The sequence below is a fragment of the Diadema antillarum genome, unplaced genomic scaffold (genome assembly GCF_040938485.1).
Source record: "Diadema antillarum isolate AM-2024a unplaced genomic scaffold, OU_Dant_1.0 scf00000033, whole genome shotgun sequence".
NCBI lineage: Eukaryota > Metazoa > Echinodermata > Echinoidea > Diadematoida > Diadematidae > Diadema > Diadema antillarum.
The window spans coordinates 778,293-797,052 of record NW_027270922.1 but is presented as its reverse complement, the minus strand read 5'-3'; the positions used below and the strand labels follow the sequence as shown (position 1 = coordinate 797,052).

General features: G+C 41.1%; 3 protein-coding genes across 3 annotated transcripts in view; 1 reads left to right on the top strand and 2 right to left on the bottom strand.

Annotated features, from left to right (window-relative positions):
* Positions 1–18,760, top strand: part of LOC139743048 (short transient receptor potential channel 4-like) — a 123,333-nt gene that overhangs the window by 39,407 nt on the left and 65,166 nt on the right. The window lies entirely within an intron of this gene.
* On the bottom strand, positions 10,553–12,739 carry LOC139742947 (uncharacterized). Its single transcript, XM_071653458.1, has 2 exons — positions 12,734–12,739; positions 10,553–11,840 (listed from the first exon to the last, which is right to left on the bottom strand). The coding sequence occupies exons 1-2, from the start codon at positions 12,737–12,739 to the stop codon at positions 10,677–10,679; spliced, it is 1,170 nt and encodes a 389-aa protein (XP_071509559.1). The 3' UTR covers positions 10,553–10,676.
* Positions 13,513–14,664, bottom strand: LOC139742598 (uncharacterized). The gene has a single exon (XM_071653128.1). It carries the CDS (start codon positions 14,662–14,664, stop codon positions 13,513–13,515), a length of 1,152 nt encoding a protein of 383 aa, XP_071509229.1.

Below are 18,760 nucleotides of genomic sequence, written 5' to 3'. Positions count from 1 at the left end.
CTGAACGAATTGTAAGATCTTGAATTTGAAAATATGGCCATGGGCCATCTTCGATCGATTCATTGCATTTAATCCTACTTATTAAGCCTGAGAAATGTTTCCACGTTTTAAATTTCTATTTTCATTTCAGTCAGAGCAGTCAACCAGAAATTTTAATCTAATTAAATGAAGGCGTAAATCGGCATTTAAAGATTATTAGATAAACTGTAACAGTACTAGACTGGACAGTCACTAAATCATTATAAAGATCTGGAGCATTTTTTTTACTTTAATTTGTTTTTGTTTCTTTGTATTTCTTATCCATCGAGTATTATTGTGGACCTAAAATTGATCGAGATCTTATGATTATCCAACTTAATTAGATCTAAGCTTAAGTGCGTTTAATACGCCTGCAGAGTTTGGGTAAGCGCAGTTGAAATATTTTTATTTCTAGAGTAAACCGATTTTAAACCTAAAGTTAGACCTTGGCATGTTGTTTGTTTGACGTTGATCAAGACTTCAGAGAATGAAGGACTCACTTTAGTTTAGACATCTATCAGATAGATCGACGGCAAGCAACTGCAACTCCTAATCCACACTAGTCCAGACAGTACGCGCACTTACGTCCAGTACTTACGCGAGTAATGTCAGATCCAAGAGTAATGCCTAAGACTAAGTCACAGATCCACTCCGGGGCCCGTACGGCGAGTAGAAATGCCAAACGGACATTTTGATCAGTGGCCGACCAGTCCAATGTTTTGTTCAGCTACGGAGATATATTCGCCGTTATTTGTTGACAGGTGACTGATTACCACAAGAAGTCGAAATCCAAGTGATTCACAAATTCGTACAGGGCCCGGCGGATATAACTAAGACTTAGGCTTACGACTAGAAGTGAGTCTTAAAGTTAGGCTAATCAAAATCAGACTTCGATTTCGTCACACCTACTACATATGTGTTCAGTTATAACAAGCTATATACTGACCACATACATGCAACCCATAGAAAAACTGTAGGACCAACCTTGCATCTTGACAGCTGAAATGTGCATCTAAAATAATTTCTCATTTTATTAAACTATTTTTGTAATCAAAACTAATATTTGAATGATACAAGTACTAAATCTCTGTTTGGTAACAGTTTTGTGACCCTGTACTCAAAAATGTAAAATTAAAAAATAAAAATGTTTACATTTTTAAAAAAAATTGTGACAAAAATCTCTCGTGTCATACACTCTGTACAAGTACAGTGTTTCACAGCATTGATATTGCACTGTGGGTGTGTGTGGATTTCGTATTCTATTGACTTTTGTATTTCTATCGACTATTGGAATGCTTTTCTTTATCAAATCGTGAATCTTGAGGACAGGCATATTCCTAGTACTATAAGTCTAGAATCTAGCAGAAGTAGCAGCTGTGATTGCGCGTTCAGAATTAGAAGTTAACCTGTTCAATTTCCATCACCCTTTATAAAACTTAAAGTTTATTATTTACACAACACGTTGCACTGCACTACACAAAATATTGCGTTTGGGACTAAGCGTAGTTCGCAGTGATCGAAATACCGTGTAAATTATGTTTTGTAGAGAAAACTTGCCATCAAAGTGGCATTATTTATTACTTATTACAGAGACTCGTGCAAATTTGGGAAAGAGATATCTAGACCGACTGACACAAATTGTTTAATCCTTCTTGAGTAACTTTTATCGGTAAACTTACCAGTTCTTTCTCAACACAGCAGACTAAAACTGTTGCCAATACTGGCATTCGTGCCGTTTTGCAGGGAAACGTCTGCGATTATCGTTGACCGGGAAAACGGCGCGTATGCATTCGTTCCCTTTTACCGGGAAGACTTTTCGGCTTTGGGAGCTCGTTTCCTTCTACAATTCATTGATTACGTCATAATGACGTTCATTTTGAGATTTTGAGTAACATCTCATAAAACTTCTTTACATTCCCTATCATTTTCTGTTAAAATTAAAAAATTGAATATTTTGATGAAATTCGGTGCTCGTTCCCTTCTTCCGGGCAAGCGACGTTATTATCATTGTGTCGAGCGGTGCTTGCTTGAAAAGATATTGTACTATCTTCGGTAGATGTGTAAGGACCAGGTGCACGTCAACAGGCGCCAAGAATGGCGCCACTAGAATTTATCGCGCTGTGTATGATGTACGTGCTCAGAGCCATATCAACAGAAATGTGTCACTATGTCTACGTATGTATGTATGTATGTAAATATGTGTGTGTATGTATTGTAATGTCTGTATTGAAAGTGTGCATGTGTGTATGTGTGTGTATGCATGTACGCATGAACGTGCGTGTATTTGTGTGTTTGAGCGCATTTTTGTATGCGTGTGTATTTGTCCATCCGACTAAAGCATAGGACCTACGTCCGATTAAAGCGTACTTATGTTTGTGCGTGTGTTTGTGTATGAATGCATTTCTACGTATGTGTCTGGTAATGTAAGCTATTTATTTATTGCCGAGTGGACTCAATCGCACAGCCCCTCTCATCAAAGACTAAAGCTTCCACAGTTAAAGAGTCTGTTTGTTTTGCTGTGTATCATAATCATAACTACGTATGCACATACACACACCGCTAACACAATATAGCTCTGTCGTGTATGTGTGTGTGTGTGTGTGTGTGTGTGTGTGTGTGTGAGAGAGAAAGAGAGAGAAAGATAGAGAGAGAAAGTATTTGACGCTTTGCCGCCACTGTCACATGTTGTTTGTTTTTACCTATAAAATGTTTTTTTTTTCTCTCAACGCACCAACAAATTAATGAAACCATATCCGTGGAGAAAAAGAAAAAGATGAAAAAAAATCCACAAAAACGTTTAATTGACCTAACACCATTCATCTCAGTAAAAGTGCAAAAACAAAACCATTTCAAGCTCTACTTAATCCACAGATAAGGGGAATTTCATCGTGTACGCAACGAGGATTTGTACAAATGATTTGATGATACTGGCTCATACAACGAGGCGTAAAGATACTATGAGAAACTAGGTCAATCTTGATTCCTGGAGAGAATAATATGGCAGTTTTTGACTGACGATGGTTTGCTAAATAGTTCTCAATGTATCATGCTTTCTAATCAACAAATGTAAATGCTGCATGTTCTATAAATATCAGGAATGTAATTAGTTTTGTTGGTTGTATTCCTGCTGGCATTGTTACATTCATCCCTACTACTAAAAATCGCTCTAGACAATCTATAGCCGGACATTACAGCGGCTCCTACCTACACAACAGCGCAATAGGTATCTTACTTTGGCGTAATTGCAATTTTCGTAATTACGCTCAAATATTCGATTCTAAGCGGACTGTGGTATCAGGAACGGATTAAACTTGGGCTTCGTACGCCGGGCCGCATCTCGGCCATTGTAATACGAGCCACTACATCCATTGCTGGGGACATTTTATCATTATTATCATATTTAAAGCCGCGGTAGAAAGCGGTGGCCTATTGGTTATACTTCGCGCTTCAGTGAATGAATTAAGTGCTCGATATTACATTGGAATCATTACGCCTTATTTCCTCCGGTTCCCGCCGAGGAATCGGGAGTTAAAACAGAATGCTCGAAAGTGCTCACATTACTTATTACAAACTCGTGATCGTGCAGGTTACGGTCACACATAAGGGATTGCTAATGCCATTTCGAAGGCGTCTTCTTATTAACGAACAGTAACTGTAACCATTGTTGTTAATCCAAGTGAATTACAGTCCCCAGTTAATTTCCCTTGGTGCATTAACCCCATCACACATTGCCAGGACATCGACAAGACGTGAGAAAAAAGATGAAACCCAAATTGTCCACCCTTGAAACAGAATGACATAAATATATTCTGCTGATCGCATAGAAATGTGATCTATATTTTGTTTCAAACCAGCAGGACAACGTTCACGTTAGTTGAAATACACTTGGTCTGATGAATGCACTGTAAGTGACGTTGGAGAAAGTTCGTTACTTGCGGTTCACCCAATATTGTGTTAAAATACCATCACAATATTTATGTACTCGAATGCATAGATATGATCCAATTCCTGTTGTATGCAAGAATAGAATGCAGTGTTTTTTTTTTTTCTTTTACAAGATATATATCTAACACTGACTGCTCACAGTAATTTAGACTTGTCTGCCTTTCGCTTGTATTGTAGAAGGGAGTTCTGTTTGTATCCTGTTCAGGCTACACTCGTTAACCGATATTTTTGGAGTGGGTCGTAATTCAATTCAGATCAAGGTCTCCAATACAGCCGCAGACTTAAAATCATTTCAGTAAATGTGTAGGTCTTCTCAAATCTCCAATATATTGTAGTACCTAGTTTGCAACCACACGGTTTTGAGTTCAGAACACCTTGGGAGTATACGGTTTTCTATGAAAAGAGGGGGGAGGGGGTAAAGGGCCGGTTGATAAACTGCTGTCAAGAAATATCGAAGCCTTGCCCACCCCACCCCCAGACTCAGTCCTTCTCTCTCTTCCCCTCCATCTACCCTTGACAAAGCTTTGACAGAGACAGGGGAATAAGCAAAATTGAGATGTAGACGAGATCGCTGGAATGCAGGGGGACCTCATTTTGGAGACTGCGTTCTGCGCGTCACCGCTGACTGGCGCCCGTATTGATTCAGAACGAATCGCTCTTAAACGATCTCTTTAGTTTTCAGCTCACTGCATGCTAGTCTCGCCTCCAGTCTCAACGAAATGCGTTCTCAATCAAAAAAGAAAGAAAGAAAACAAACAAAACAAAGATTCAAACAATGAATATCCGCAATCCATTAATCTAAACTAGGAATTAAAAGTAGCGATTTAATCTTTAACGTGTAGAGTCGGGTGTTGTTTGAAAATATATATTTCAAATAGAAAGGAATCAATGTCAAACTAAAGGATGTAGGCCTACTGCCTTAACACTGCCAAGACGTCTGCTTGTCCATTAAGAATTGGTACTGTTCTACATTACTCCCTATTCCCGCGAACAATAATGAACACCCTCTTTATTGCTTTGAGGATATCTCTCGTAAAAGAAGAAGAAGAAAAGGAATATAAAATAGTGCATTCTTCATCATGCAGAAAAAAAAAAAACCGTTGTGCACGTGATGTGGCGAGAGAAGGGTGCATTTCCCCTGTACCAAAAACGTTATTATGTGGATGTGAGGGGGATAAAGGTATGGTTGGGTCAATACTAGAGCACCTCCCATCAGTGTTCCGATGCTGACACGGGGGAGAAGGGAAAGCGTTTGAGATTAGGCTAGATCCCGTCATCCAGATCGAACGTAATAAAAACTTGCTTGATGTAGACATTCATCATTCTTGACAGGAAGACCCCCCCCCCCCCTTCAGCCAAGGGGGAAAAAAGAAAAGATTGTGATTGCGAGAAAGAGAACGATGAATGCGTGGTGGAAGATGCATGAGGAACCAGGATTTGTTGAAGAAATAAACGTGCATGTGTGTGTGTGTGTGTGTGTGTGTGTGTGTGTGTGCGTGTGTGTGTGTGTGTTATTGCGTGCGTGTGTGCACGCACACACTTGTGCTGTAATGCGTGACGGACTCATGAAACCTGCTAGATGGACTCACTATTATATAATATGTTTTCTATTTAGATGATATTTAAGTGGAGATATACGAGCAGAGATTAGTAAAATAGAGAACAAAACTGAGGACCTTCAAAATGAACCCCCCAAAAAAGACACTTCTGCATACCTGTGCACGCACACATACTCATGTAAGCGCACATACATACATTCATCATACCTACTTACACTAGATTGCAGTTTACATATCGCCGACTGCTTTGCTCCTGCCCGTGCGTGAGTACGCGGGATGGATGGGATGCACAATATCCAGTTTACACAAATTCTCGTGTCAGATTTCATCAAAAAGGAGAGATGCTAGAGAATGTTTGATAATTCCGGCCATCTGTACGAGCTGCCATCAGAAATCACTATCACCGTGTGATTTCGGGGATGCAGCCCCCCTATACACGCGTCTCAATCAATACCCGCCATGCTTTTGAGCAGCGGTGGAAGAAAGAAAGGGGCTGTTGCGTAGGCTGTTGTCTCCTTTTTTTTTCGTATCAAATATTTGGAATCCCAGACACCAATGTATTCCGTCATAGCATTACAATAACAAATGACAATAGCTTACCCCCCTCCCCCCTCCACCAATCTCCTTTATTGTAGGAATACAGCTTTACAAAATGCATGTATCAGATATTAAATCATCGTTCAGTAGAAAAAAATGATGATATCCAAGTGTAGCAATATTCGTAAGTAGAGTGTTGGACATTTTACTTTAATAATTAATAAGATGCAACACACAAAAAGAAAGAGAGAGAGATGGAGAGAGAGAGAAGGAGGAAGAGATGGATACAAAAGATACGAAGAATGAAGAGAAAGTATAAACAAATGCTTGGTTTTAGTAGTAGCCATGACAAAAGAAATCATAGGCATACATGCTCGGGCCGGATTCGAACCTACGACCTCCTCGATGTAGGGCAATTTGTTAATCAGTTGCGATAACAAATCTCGATGGAAGAATTTGAGTGAGAGCATTTTCATTGTTTAGGTTTGCATTTGGAATAAAAACAAGAAATTCAATGGATGGAGGAATAGAACAATAAGATAATGATTAGGGAGGATGTATTTTTTTCTGTCTATATCATACTTACACACATACATGTAATATAGACAAATGAATATAATAACGTCTATGTATTCCATTAACACAATACCTATCATATAAGTATTACATATCATATAAGTATTACATATATATATATATATATATATATATATATATATATATATACAGGGCTCGACACTAACGGTGGCCCGGTGGCCCAGGGCCACCAAAAACGCACGTCGGGCCACCAAAATTTTAGAAATGAAGAATTTGGTGGTTTGATCGGGCCACCAAAAATAAAAGTTAGTGTGGAGCCCTGATATATATATATATATATATATATATATATATATATATATAAACATATATATAAATATATATATATATGTATATATATATATATACATATATATATATATATATATATATATATATATATATATGTGTGTGTGTGTGTGTGTGTGTAATAGATGGATAGATAGATAGCTGGATATAATCATATGAAATGAATTATATATGTGTGTAATCATGATAGATGGATAGGGTAAAGAAAGAAAACTCATAAAACGAGAGCACATGCCACGAATATCAGCAATCAGAGACATATTCAGGAAGTGACAGAGAGATGGCAGACTTGAAGTTAGAAGGAGGAGGGGGAGAGAGAGAGAGAGATTGAGAGTGAGAGAGAGTATTATTACAAGGAGCTCATCGTAATGCCATCCAACGTCAAGTATTTTCCGGACGGAAATCAGCACCACTGATTACAGGGGGTTTCGGCCTCAGATCCCAATAGCCCGTGACATGCACATCTGTTCCTTGTGAACCTGCAGCGAGTATGTGTGTGTGTGTTCGTGTGTGTGCCCGCATGGTTCTGGACAGTGCTATAATGTTGCTTGGGCGTGCGTGAGTGCGTGTGTGTGTGTGTGTGTGTGTGTGTGTGTGTGTGTGTGTGTGTGTGGAGGGTACTCCCTCAAGTACCTATTGCTAGTTTGTGTGCGTGTGTCTGTGTATATAATATGTGTACGTACGTGCAGAAATGTATGTTTGTATTTTTGTGTATGTGTGTACCCGGATATGTGTGTAATATATTTGTATGTATTTCATGCCCCCTATTTGATCCAAAGTTCATGGCCCCCTCATGCATACTTACATTTTGTTCAGATTAACTTGTGTTCTTAAATAACAACCCCCCCCCCCCCAAAAAAAAAAACACAAAAAAAACCCAAAAAAAAAACCAAAAAAAAAAACCAACAGTCATTTAGAAAAAGAGTGGATAGAAATACATGATCTTGCAGGGAAAGGACCTTCGGGCTCTCACTTTGTTTACTGCTTGTCTAATTCAGAATCACTATGTTTTAGATATCTCTATTTCAATCATTTATAGACAGTGTGCACAGCAATTGCTATCAGCATCACGTTAAAATAACAGCCGCTATGACTTTGAAAAAAATACAGTTTGGAAAACAAATGTTTAGAAAACTCAATGTGAATGTGATACATCTGAATAAGAGTAACGGGCAGCATGTTGTAATAATATGATTATTACCAGCAGTGTTTGCATCTTTAGCTTTATTGGTATCATTAGTTACGGTAATAGTAGAGTCGCCACTATAGTATCGATAACATTATTAGAAGTTTATGATGCGTTACTGTCAAAATCAAATCACAAGATTGTATTACATCGCGGTATGAATTATGCACGTCGGCATTAAATGGAGTGTCAGATGCAAAACACGTTCACTTACATGTTGCTATAACCAAAGAACGAAAGAAAGAACAAAAATGGTGAAAACCGGGTCTGCGTTCGTAATGGTACTACCCGTTTAATCTCAGGACGGGTTATTGTGGACTACTGCGCATGTCTTTCATAATTGCTCAGCCGCGCGTGCTGGACCGTGGATACAATGATGGATCATACTTTGGTATAGCCGCACGTCACACGTGAAAGCAGATAACGTCAAGATTGTTGCGATAGTGAGACAGAAGATAGAGACACAACACCATATGGTTCCGGACTATTAAGAAGAAAGGCGGCAAGGGGTGGCAGGCAGACTTCGTGTAACACGATCCATTATTCACACGCCGTTTGCAACCAGGTTTATGCCCATTAATCTGCCGTGTGCGCGCGATTGGTCCCCTCCCCCCGAAAAAAGGGTGAATGTATGGGATGTGCTTGGGTTGTTCATGTTGGGCTTATCTCATTAGTGTTGTAAAATATTGCGAAAGTCTGTGTGCTTGACACCACCAAAATATCTCTCCGGTTACCATCAAAATGGGGAAATTGACTTGATTTGTGCCGAAAAATTTTAATACTCGTCGTCGACATTCCCTATAGGGGCGAGATGTACCCTGTTCCAAACATGTTCCACGATTAATGATGTACATACTGGTGTAAACGTTGTATAGCAAAAAAAATACTTTGAAAGAAAAACAAAGTAGATTCCGTAGAGAATTACCTTACAAGAAAAAAAATCACACACACTTTAAAGCGATGATAGTTTCAAAGGTCAGCAAGAATTCTCCACAGCACGTGATTAGGCATCATGCTCATTTGAGTTGTTATTGTGGTTACAGTACTTATGCATTTGGGCTGGTAACTCCCCGAAATACTGTCTTTCCTTTAACCCGCAACACAAGTACAATGTCGTCTTTGGAAATTTGGTTTTATACGGCTGTCCCTTCTCCCGTCCAACCAAGCCCATTTTAAAGTTAAAAAAAAAATACAGTGGTAGTAAAGAGGGGTATACTTTTAGAAGGTGTGTAGGCTCTACTCTGAACAGTGCGACACAAAGGAGGAATAGTTATAATGAGCGTAGCTCGATAAGGAGAGAAAAACTAAACGTATAGAATGACACAATGTACTTTGTCATCAATTTAATTTTCACTAATTTGCATGAAAAAGTTTGTTTTCCATCAAGAGAAGGGAACTGAGCAAAGCAACAACAACAACAACAACAACAACTACAAAACACTACAGAGATAATCGACTTCTGAACTCTTAGCTTGCCACAGTCACAATTTTGCACCATCAATACACTTATATTCAATTATTATAGAGCAACAATTTGTTTGGCGTGTTTAAAGAGTTGACCCATTCCGTACGGGAACCTGGTGACCTGCCTATTAAGTCTATGGGCATTTCAGAATTCAGTATGGAACGGGTTAATAAATACCACTCGTAGAGGGCGGAAGAATGAACCAGATTCGTGGGAAATAGGTGGAAAGAGCACACCTTCAAGGAACGCCGTTGATCCCAATGGTCTCCTGTGGTCTGAGACTGACATTCCCCCCTTGTTCCTGCTTGATAATTCCTAAATTATGCGAATAATATTATGAAGTATAATTTGAATTCTATTAATAACAATGAAGTACAAGATGAAGAGGGTTAGCATATTCCTGCGTGCTTTGGCAGAGAGATCACACAAAGGAGATTCAAAGTCTTTTGTTATGGTAATGAGTTTGACGCCCCAGTCCCTATAAATACCGGGCGTTCCTACTATTCGACATCTTTTTAAAGTATCCGAGGCAGTACTAGTATCCAAACATCCACACATTCACGGAACGTCTTCACTAACGTTGCACAGGGCAAATGCATATCAACAATCATTCATCCGAGTCATCGGTACACACCTTACAGGCATGAGTTGACGGTTTCTGTGACGAGAAGAGAGAGGGAGGGTTATCAAACAATATGTCATGATCACGCAACGCGTTGGGCGGGACCCTCTTCATCTTGTACTTCATTGTTATTAATAGAATTCAAATTATACTTCATAATATTATTCGCATAATTTAGGAATTCTATTACATAACACTTCGTACAAGCTTTCAGAGGGTTAGCAGCTTTCAAAGTTTAACACAGAAACTGTCAAGTGAGATGTCTGAGGCAATGAGACAACTGTCGCACATGGGTATTCATGATAGATCAGATTTATTCATGAGCAATCTGAAAAGTGCAATAACAAGGTGTATGTTCCGTCTGGACACATGATCACAAAGAGAAAGAACAATACATGTATAATTTTGACAACCTCTGTGAGTTACGTACGTATCCAGTGTTTCCATGTTAATTACAACTTATGAAGATGAACTGAGAACGGTCGAAGCGAATTTTGCTTCTTGAACTGGCTTAAAATAATAATCTCGAAAGGTTTTGGCATTAGACCAATTGGCCTTTGACATAATCTCCTCAATGGTAACGCCTTGATTAAAAGCTGCCGTACTCGAGGCACTGCGGTAACTGTGAGCAGAAAACACGGATGTATCTATGCCTGCCTTATTCAATGTACTCTTTAACCACCGAGACAGGGTAGAAGTGGTTACTTCTTTGTGAGGTTTTCTAGTAGAAATAAAAAGTTTTGTCACTCCATGAACCTGACGCAAGGGTTCTGTCCGACTCAAGTACTCCTTGAGCACAGATAAAACACACAACTTCTCGTTCGTGGGGAAGGAAGACAATTCAACAGATTGATTAGCAATGCCTTTCTTTGTAGTTGTTGTTTTCAATAGCTCTACCACTTGAAAGACAGCACTGTTATCAGAAATTGACATATATGTAATGTCTAAAAAACTAAGAGTCTGCACTCTCTGTGCTGAAACAAGGGCCGCTAGGGCAATCAACTTCTCGCTTAGAAGTAACAGATTAAGTCTTGCATTATTATCCAGTGAACACAAGTAATCTAACACTTGAGACACTTCCCAAGTGGTGTTGTAACGTGGCTTGGGCGGTTCTTTATTAAAAATACCTTTCAACACTCGTGATACCAGCGGGTGCATGCCAACGGGAAACCCATCAATAGAGGGCAGCACAGATGATAAGGCTGACCGATACGAGTTTATTGTTCTGTAATTTTTCCCTAGCATATGCTGGTCAGACAAAAAATTTACGATATTGGCGATAGATGAGCTAAGTGGATCAAGCGATTGTTTGCGGCACCAACTAATCCACTGCTTCCAAGCTGAGTCATACTGCTTGTTGGTATTGTTGCGCCAAGAATGTGCGATGAGCTCGGAAGCTTGCTCTGAAATTCCTGATGTTCTCCAACGTTCGCGGAGATAGTCCAGGCGAGTAACTTCAGCTCGGGCATTGGAATGGGAAGGGGAATTAGGCAGTCCCGTGGTAGGAGGAGGGGTGGGGCTACCAGGAGCTGAAGGATGAGCGGGAACCACGGTTGTGCCCTCCACAGAGGGGCGATCAAGACTGCTTTCTGGCAGTTGTCCCTGCGGATTTTGCGAAGGACCCTGGGAAGTAGACAAAATGGAGGAAAAACATAGGGATGTAGAAATTCCCATGAAATTGAAAAGGCATCGATAGCCTTAGCAAGGGGGTCTTGTTTCCAAGACACATACTGAACCAATTTCTTATTGGCACTGGATGCGAAAAGATCAACCTCGGGTCTGAAGGGAAGTTTAGATAAAAGCAAAGAAAATATGTCAGGACGAAGACTAATTTCCTTATTCATATCTCTCCGAGACAGACTATCTGCTTCTATGTTAGCAACGCCAGCCAAGTGGGAAGCAGATAGCCAACAGTTGCGGTCTAGCGACCACGCCCAAATGTCACATGACAATCTATTAAGCAGTAGAATACTACCGCCCATTTTCTTGACATACGTGACGGCTGTACTATTGTCTGACTTAATATGAATGTGTTGGTTATGGGAGGTGTCGCACAGGGAGGCAAGGCCTCGATGAATGGCAAGTAATTCTAGCGCATTGATATGCAAATTAGCTTCCTCTCGAGACCAGACACCTTGAGCAAAGGAATTATCATTCACACAGAGTGCACCCCACCCTGAGGTGCTGGCATCTGTATGAATTGTCAATGAAATGACAGGAATGTCAATGCGGGACCTAAATTCCTCACGTGGCAAGGAAAGCCACCAATGAATTTCTTCAATGGCATTATTGTTCAGTGAAAAAGATGCATCAAATTTACCACCTGACGCTTGCAGTGCTTTGGTTTTGCACGACTCTAGAACACGGTAATGCAAACGACCCGTCGGTACGGCATCAAATGAAGAAGTAAGAAAGCCAATAAACTTTGCTAAATCTCGAATTTTCATCGAGGGAGAAGACAAAATATGGTGCCCAAGATTTCTTATCTTGGAAATTTTTTCGCCTGGCAGACTTGCCATCATGGTCACTGTGTCCAAATTAAAGCCTAAATAGGTCAGGGATGTTGTAGGGGAGACATGTGACTTCCCGAAATTAATGACAAATCCCAATGATGTCAGCAAATCAATGACACAGTTCGTGTTAGCGATGCTCTCCTCCTTAGAGCGGGCAAAAATCAAAATGTCGTCCAAATAAATCATTATTCTCATGCCTCTACTTCTCAGAGAGGCAATAACAGGTTTCATCACTTTAGTAAATACCCTTGGTGCTGAACTTAGTCCAAAGGGCAAGCAAGTAAAACAATAAAAACGACCATTCCACGTGAAACATAGATATTTCTGATAATCTTCATGAATAGGAATGGAAAAATAGGCATCTTTGAGATCAAGCGACGTTAAGTAGTCGGATTGCATGAGGATTTCTTTAACATTTCGAAATGTTTCCATCTTGAAATGTTCATACTTAACGAACGAGTTCAGATTTTTCAAATTAATGATGGGTCTGAGATCCCCGGTTTTCTTTGGAACTGTAAATATAGTGGACAGAAATAAAGCTTCCCCTTGGGGAATTTCTGAAATTGCTCCTTTCTGGAGCAGCGAAAGAACTTCCAAATTAATTGCCGCTTTTTCGTCCTCTGACAGTGGTAATTGAGGAGGAAAAAGGTTCTGTTGAGGGTAATCGTCAAATACGATTTTGTAACCACAAATAGTGTCTAAAATCCAGGGATCAGCAGTAATGAGAGACCACGCCTCTTTGAAAAATCTGAGTCGTCTCGCATGACGTGAAAGGGGACTTACTAGTTTTTTGGAGATTCCTGATGGTACTGCGCAGTGGATGGTGCCCGAAACTTCGGGGGAGGGGCTCGGGGTGTGGGTGCAGTCGCCGTCGGGCGAGATGCACGACGGCTAAATCCATGCCGGTCCGCTGAGCGGTCCCAGGGTCGATCTCGTTGTTGGAAATTATGGCGGTATGGCTCCATCCGTCTGCTACCGAACGACCGACGACGCGGCCGGTCGGAGGAATTGACTTTTTGGCCAACGAGGTAGGACTCGCCAACATTCTTGAGGGTTGTTTGCAGGTCTTTCCCAAATAGCGTTTCCCCCACGGGGATTGATCTACTGCATATGCCCCTGTATTTCTGATTGAAAGCCGGCTTGAGCTCCTCTCGGCGTCTCATGCTCATCTCATACGAGGCGTTACCGCACAGAGTAACCCCGTCGACCGCCAGTCGAGCGACGAGCGCCGAATTAATTGGCCGCTGTTCTCTAGCCGCTGTCTGCAATTCCCGAATGATTTCAGCATAAGGGAGCATCCCCTGAACCACCATCTTCTGCAGTTTCTGTGCTCTGCTGTCGGCTGAGCGGTTTTTCGGGGGAATCGTGGCCCAAAGTTGCTCTTCGATTCTCGGTGCACACACCGAGCGTGCATTCGAGGGCGTCATGTACTGTTTGGAGATTTTTTCCACGCTCTCCTTACGTGGGGGCAAGGTGACCGCCTTGGTCAGCCTGGTGGCCAATCCTTCTGAGACTGCGGGGCCGAATTCCTCCAGTCCTTCGTACAAATCGTCTGCTTCCAGCTCAATGAGCTGGTCGCCGGCGTTTGCACTGCCTCCCACGGGCTGTGCTGCCTGCACCAAGCTATCTAACTCCGCCTCCGGATCATAGCTGGGCGGGTGACTGGGTGGAGAACTCTGACTGATCGACTCGGCAAAAATGCTGAGTAGATCATCTTCGCGGTCACACCGCGAAGGAGCCTGTAGTGTCCCCGCATGCAACGCATGACGGGCTGGCTCAGAGGTTTTAGGGGCAGACATCTGTCCATCTAAGAAGCGAGATAATTGGGCCGATAAACGTTGAATTTCGCTCTCCTGAGCCGAAAATTTAGATCGCAGGTCTGCCTGATCTACAGCCCCGCCTGCCGCCGGCGGCTGTGAACCGTTGTCTTCCATAACAGGTTTGTCACACGTCGAAGCTTATAACGCACAGTTGCACTGTGTAAGGTAACTCTCTGCCGAACACACGAAGAAAAGATGTCGAATAGTAGGAACGCCCGGTATTTATAGGGACTGGGGCGTCAAACTCATTACCATAACAAAAGACTTTGAATCTCCTTTGTGTGATCTCTCTGCCAAAGCACGCAGGAATATGCTAACCCTCTGAAAGCTTGTACGAAGTGTTATGTAATAGAATCCTTTCAGTTACTCGAGAGGGAGAGAAAATTCCTCGCTTTGGACGAGAATAGGTCCTTGCTTTAAAAAAATGGAGCAAGAAGCTATTGGATAGAAAGAGACACAAAACAATAGATTGCGCGCTATTTTATAGGCTCAATGTTCTTTTGAGCCTCACCAATCTCCGTGGCACCATCAGCCGAGTGAATGGATAAAATGTGATGTAAGCTCGTGTTGATAAGCCTTCCTTGGGTGCAAGGAACTTTAACACTTGTCTTTGGGTGCGGTGGTTGTATCATACTGCTAGTCGGTACTCGGTGATCTTGGGTAAGTTCCGCAACATGCGGTGTCTGCCGATATCTAGCGAGGACACTTGTATTGATCTGTTGATTAACGAGCAAAAAAAAGTTTTATCATTAGTCACCACCGTTTAAGAGACAGATACATCATACTGCTCTTGATTGTTAGATGCAAATTATTTTGTTGAAAAAATCTGAGGTATTGTGATTACTCTACATTCAATGACTGATACATCAGGTTACCGTTACAACAGGTATATGCTGAAGGAAGAGAAAACTTGTATGCATACGTAATTAAACAGGATTTATCATAATTTCTGATATCAGAAGTATGAGCCTCATCAGTGAGTTAAGATAAGATGTTTCATATCAGCATTTAATCATTACATTAGTAAACATCAAGCGAGATGATAATGTTCTACTACCTTTAGAGAGAGGCTGTATATACTTGATATAGCTCGGCATCTTGTCAACATCGAGCGCTATTCGGTAACGTGCTCGAGCAGCGAGCCTGCAGGAGCCGTTGTATTACACGGGCTGCTTCGAAATTCATAACCGTTACAGAGTCATAGTACAACGAAAGAGGACGCTGATAGACTCTGACACGACATCGTTGACGAAGTGATACACGTCCGCCGAGCACTCGGTTAGTGATTACAACCGACCATCGTCGGGCATTGAGCCCCCCCCCCCCCCCCTCCTGCAATCGCCCGTCGTCGAGTTCAAATTGGATGTCTCCATGCATTCTTATGTCCCTTCTCTCCTTTTTTCCCACACTGGTACTGAAACGACAGCGGTAATTCACGCTGTCATTTAAAGCTGAATTTGTGAAAGATCCTCGGATGAATGTCAATCGCCGAGTTCCAATTGTCGAGCCATGGTCACAGTTTGCACTTGGTCAGGCGTGGTAGATCGCAGTTTGGGGACTCCTAAAAAATGTTTGTATCTATAACCATCTCCCCCCATGTGATAGCATGTTCCCCTCTCTCGTATTCTGTTTTGATTTTTCTTCCTTTTGATTCTCTTTTCTTAAAGTTATCTTACCTTTTATCTAACTCCCTCAGTATTGCAGTATACTTCTTACATTAACGTGAATAAATTTATCCTTTGATATGCGTGTGTGTACAAGGTATAATATTTTTCCTTCCACTTTAGTTGCTCTCTGTCAACCTTTTCATCCCATTGTTTCATTCTGTCAAAGTAAGAACATAGTTTAGTCTTTGCTTCAGACGTCAGGAGCGTTCATATTGTGTTATCCCATGAGGCATCAGATTATACAGAAGGTAACGGGTTAAGGTTAATGCACTTTTCTTTACAGCGCCTGATGGATATCTTATATATCAATGTTGACTTTTAGATGGGTACCGTTTATCAAGTCCTATCCGTCAAATTGCCTTGCTCTGAGGTTGTAGTCATCCTGTTCCAACTCTACCTACAGTCATTTCTAGTTGGTAGTTGCTAAAAAATCAGGTGATGAAAAGAAATGATCTCGCCTATACATGTAGTTCATCGATATGCTTCAGTGCTTCTGGCGCCCTTCAGTTTTGTGCAAATGAGGCAGGGAAAGGAAATAACACATTTCCAACTTTTTATCCCCTACAAAGGTAATGTTTGTCATCTTGTGTCTTGACAGGATATAGGTTTATCAGAGATAGGAAGAGAAAGAAGGAGTGTATTTTCAGTTATTTGTGCTATAGATTTTTTTCCTTCGCGACCTGCAAAAGACTTTACTCATAATCATAATATGACACAAGAGTATAATAACGTGTAATATTACTGGGATTATCTATTGTATGATACATGTATACATGTGTAAGTTGAATAACATGATGTACTATACAATAAATGCTGGTATTTTCTTCTTTGTCACATTAACATAATTAGTTGAAGTTGTTATTAACTCATTTACTCAGAAAATTGGTAACGACATATAAGTGGCTTACGAATGTCACTCTCATTCTGCCTTTCTTAGAAGGAAAAAAAATGACAACATGAAAATAAGTTCGCCCTCTGTTGCCCTGGCGGGAGAGTAACATTATTCCAGAGAAAATTGCCACCGTTCGTGCCGCGATTGATTTATTGATTCAGACACGAAACCGACTCATACAAGTCAGACCATACAGACACGCGAAATGAGAGTCAATGTGAGTAATATGAAAAGAATGAGAATGGAGAGAAAAAAAAAACCTATACACAAAAGATTGTGCAAACTGTGCTGCACGAAGCGCAGAATATCAAATCTTAATTTCATTTTCCCCGGGGGACATGTTGGTTTATCGAGGTTATTTGCCGAAGTGGAAGGTCACGCAAAAAATGGCGATCTCTTTTCAGCCGAGCAGAGAATGTGCAGTGCTGCAGTTCCCTTTTAGAAATGCCAATATCATATTTTGTTGTTGTTATTGTTGTTTATCATTCCTGCGAGGTTTCTAATTCAGGGGAAGAAAAAATGTAGGTTAATGTGCCTTCTTACTCCAGGTTGCTTTGCTCGTGCATGGATCCATTATCCATTCTTTGGCGGTAGTTACCTCATACTGGAATACAAATGTGCAATACAATACTGGACCTTGCATGCCTTAACTATGCGTACGTGGACGTTGTGTGTATATTTTGTATTGGAGGGGGGGAAATGGGTTATGGATATGAATGACAGACTCATGATTCAATGCAACGAGCCGGAAGAAAAACGCGAGGCATATGAGAACGAGAATATACAGCTTTAATACCACACAACGTTTACTCTTCATACTCTTAGCCCCCCTTTTTTTTCTTTCGGGGGGGGGGGGGGATGGGGAGAAGTAAATTACCTTTTTTAAAGTTTTACTCTCACGTATTATAACACCATGCACTAGGTAAGCATTACTAATTTCTGACGAGTTTTTGCCGTGGAAATATATCTGTACAAGTTGAAACTTATCAAAATGGAGTAAAATCGGTTGCTTGTGTGTGGTGGTGGTGGTGGGGGGGGGGGGGGTGATCCGATGGGGGTCAGAGTTTAATGGATGAATAAATTATGCTAAAGGCATATTCAGTATCACATAGAGTATTATATTAAGCCACGAAGTCACGAACCCATTGATGGATGTGATTGTATTCAAATAGAAAGGGACACGTGACAATTTGCATTCATTGACGGGAAGAGTAGAAGATACTTCATTTTTAAAAAGACGTCACCTCGTAACATCACCAAATAACTCTTTTCGCATGGAAATGAATAGTGTAACTTTGTGGGGGCTTTTTCCAACAAAGAGTATCTCGCACAGGTTAATCTGAATTGCACTGTGTTTGTCTTCGTCTTTCCTTGGTGTATCTCTGCTCTTCGGTTTTTAGGGGAGTACATTTCCTTCTTTTTTTTTCCATTTTCCTCTTTACGAGGTATTGCTAAGATACCACTCGAGTCTCCATGGGCACGCATCCAGACAATTCGTTCAATAAATATGTGTCCGCAAACAGGAGATTTCCCCCAATACCTTCCCCTCCCCTCCTCCTCCAACCAATCTGGCCCGGGGTTTCTCCCAGGGAGAGGCGGTGAACATGCGCACCAGATTAAATCAAACAGCAGGGAGATATTACCTGGGTGT

Excerpts from the sequence above, each read along its gene's own strand:
- LOC139742598 (XM_071653128.1), bottom strand. The coding sequence starts at position 14,664 with ATGGAAGACAACGGTTCACAGCCGCCGGCGGCAGGCGGGGCTGTAGAT.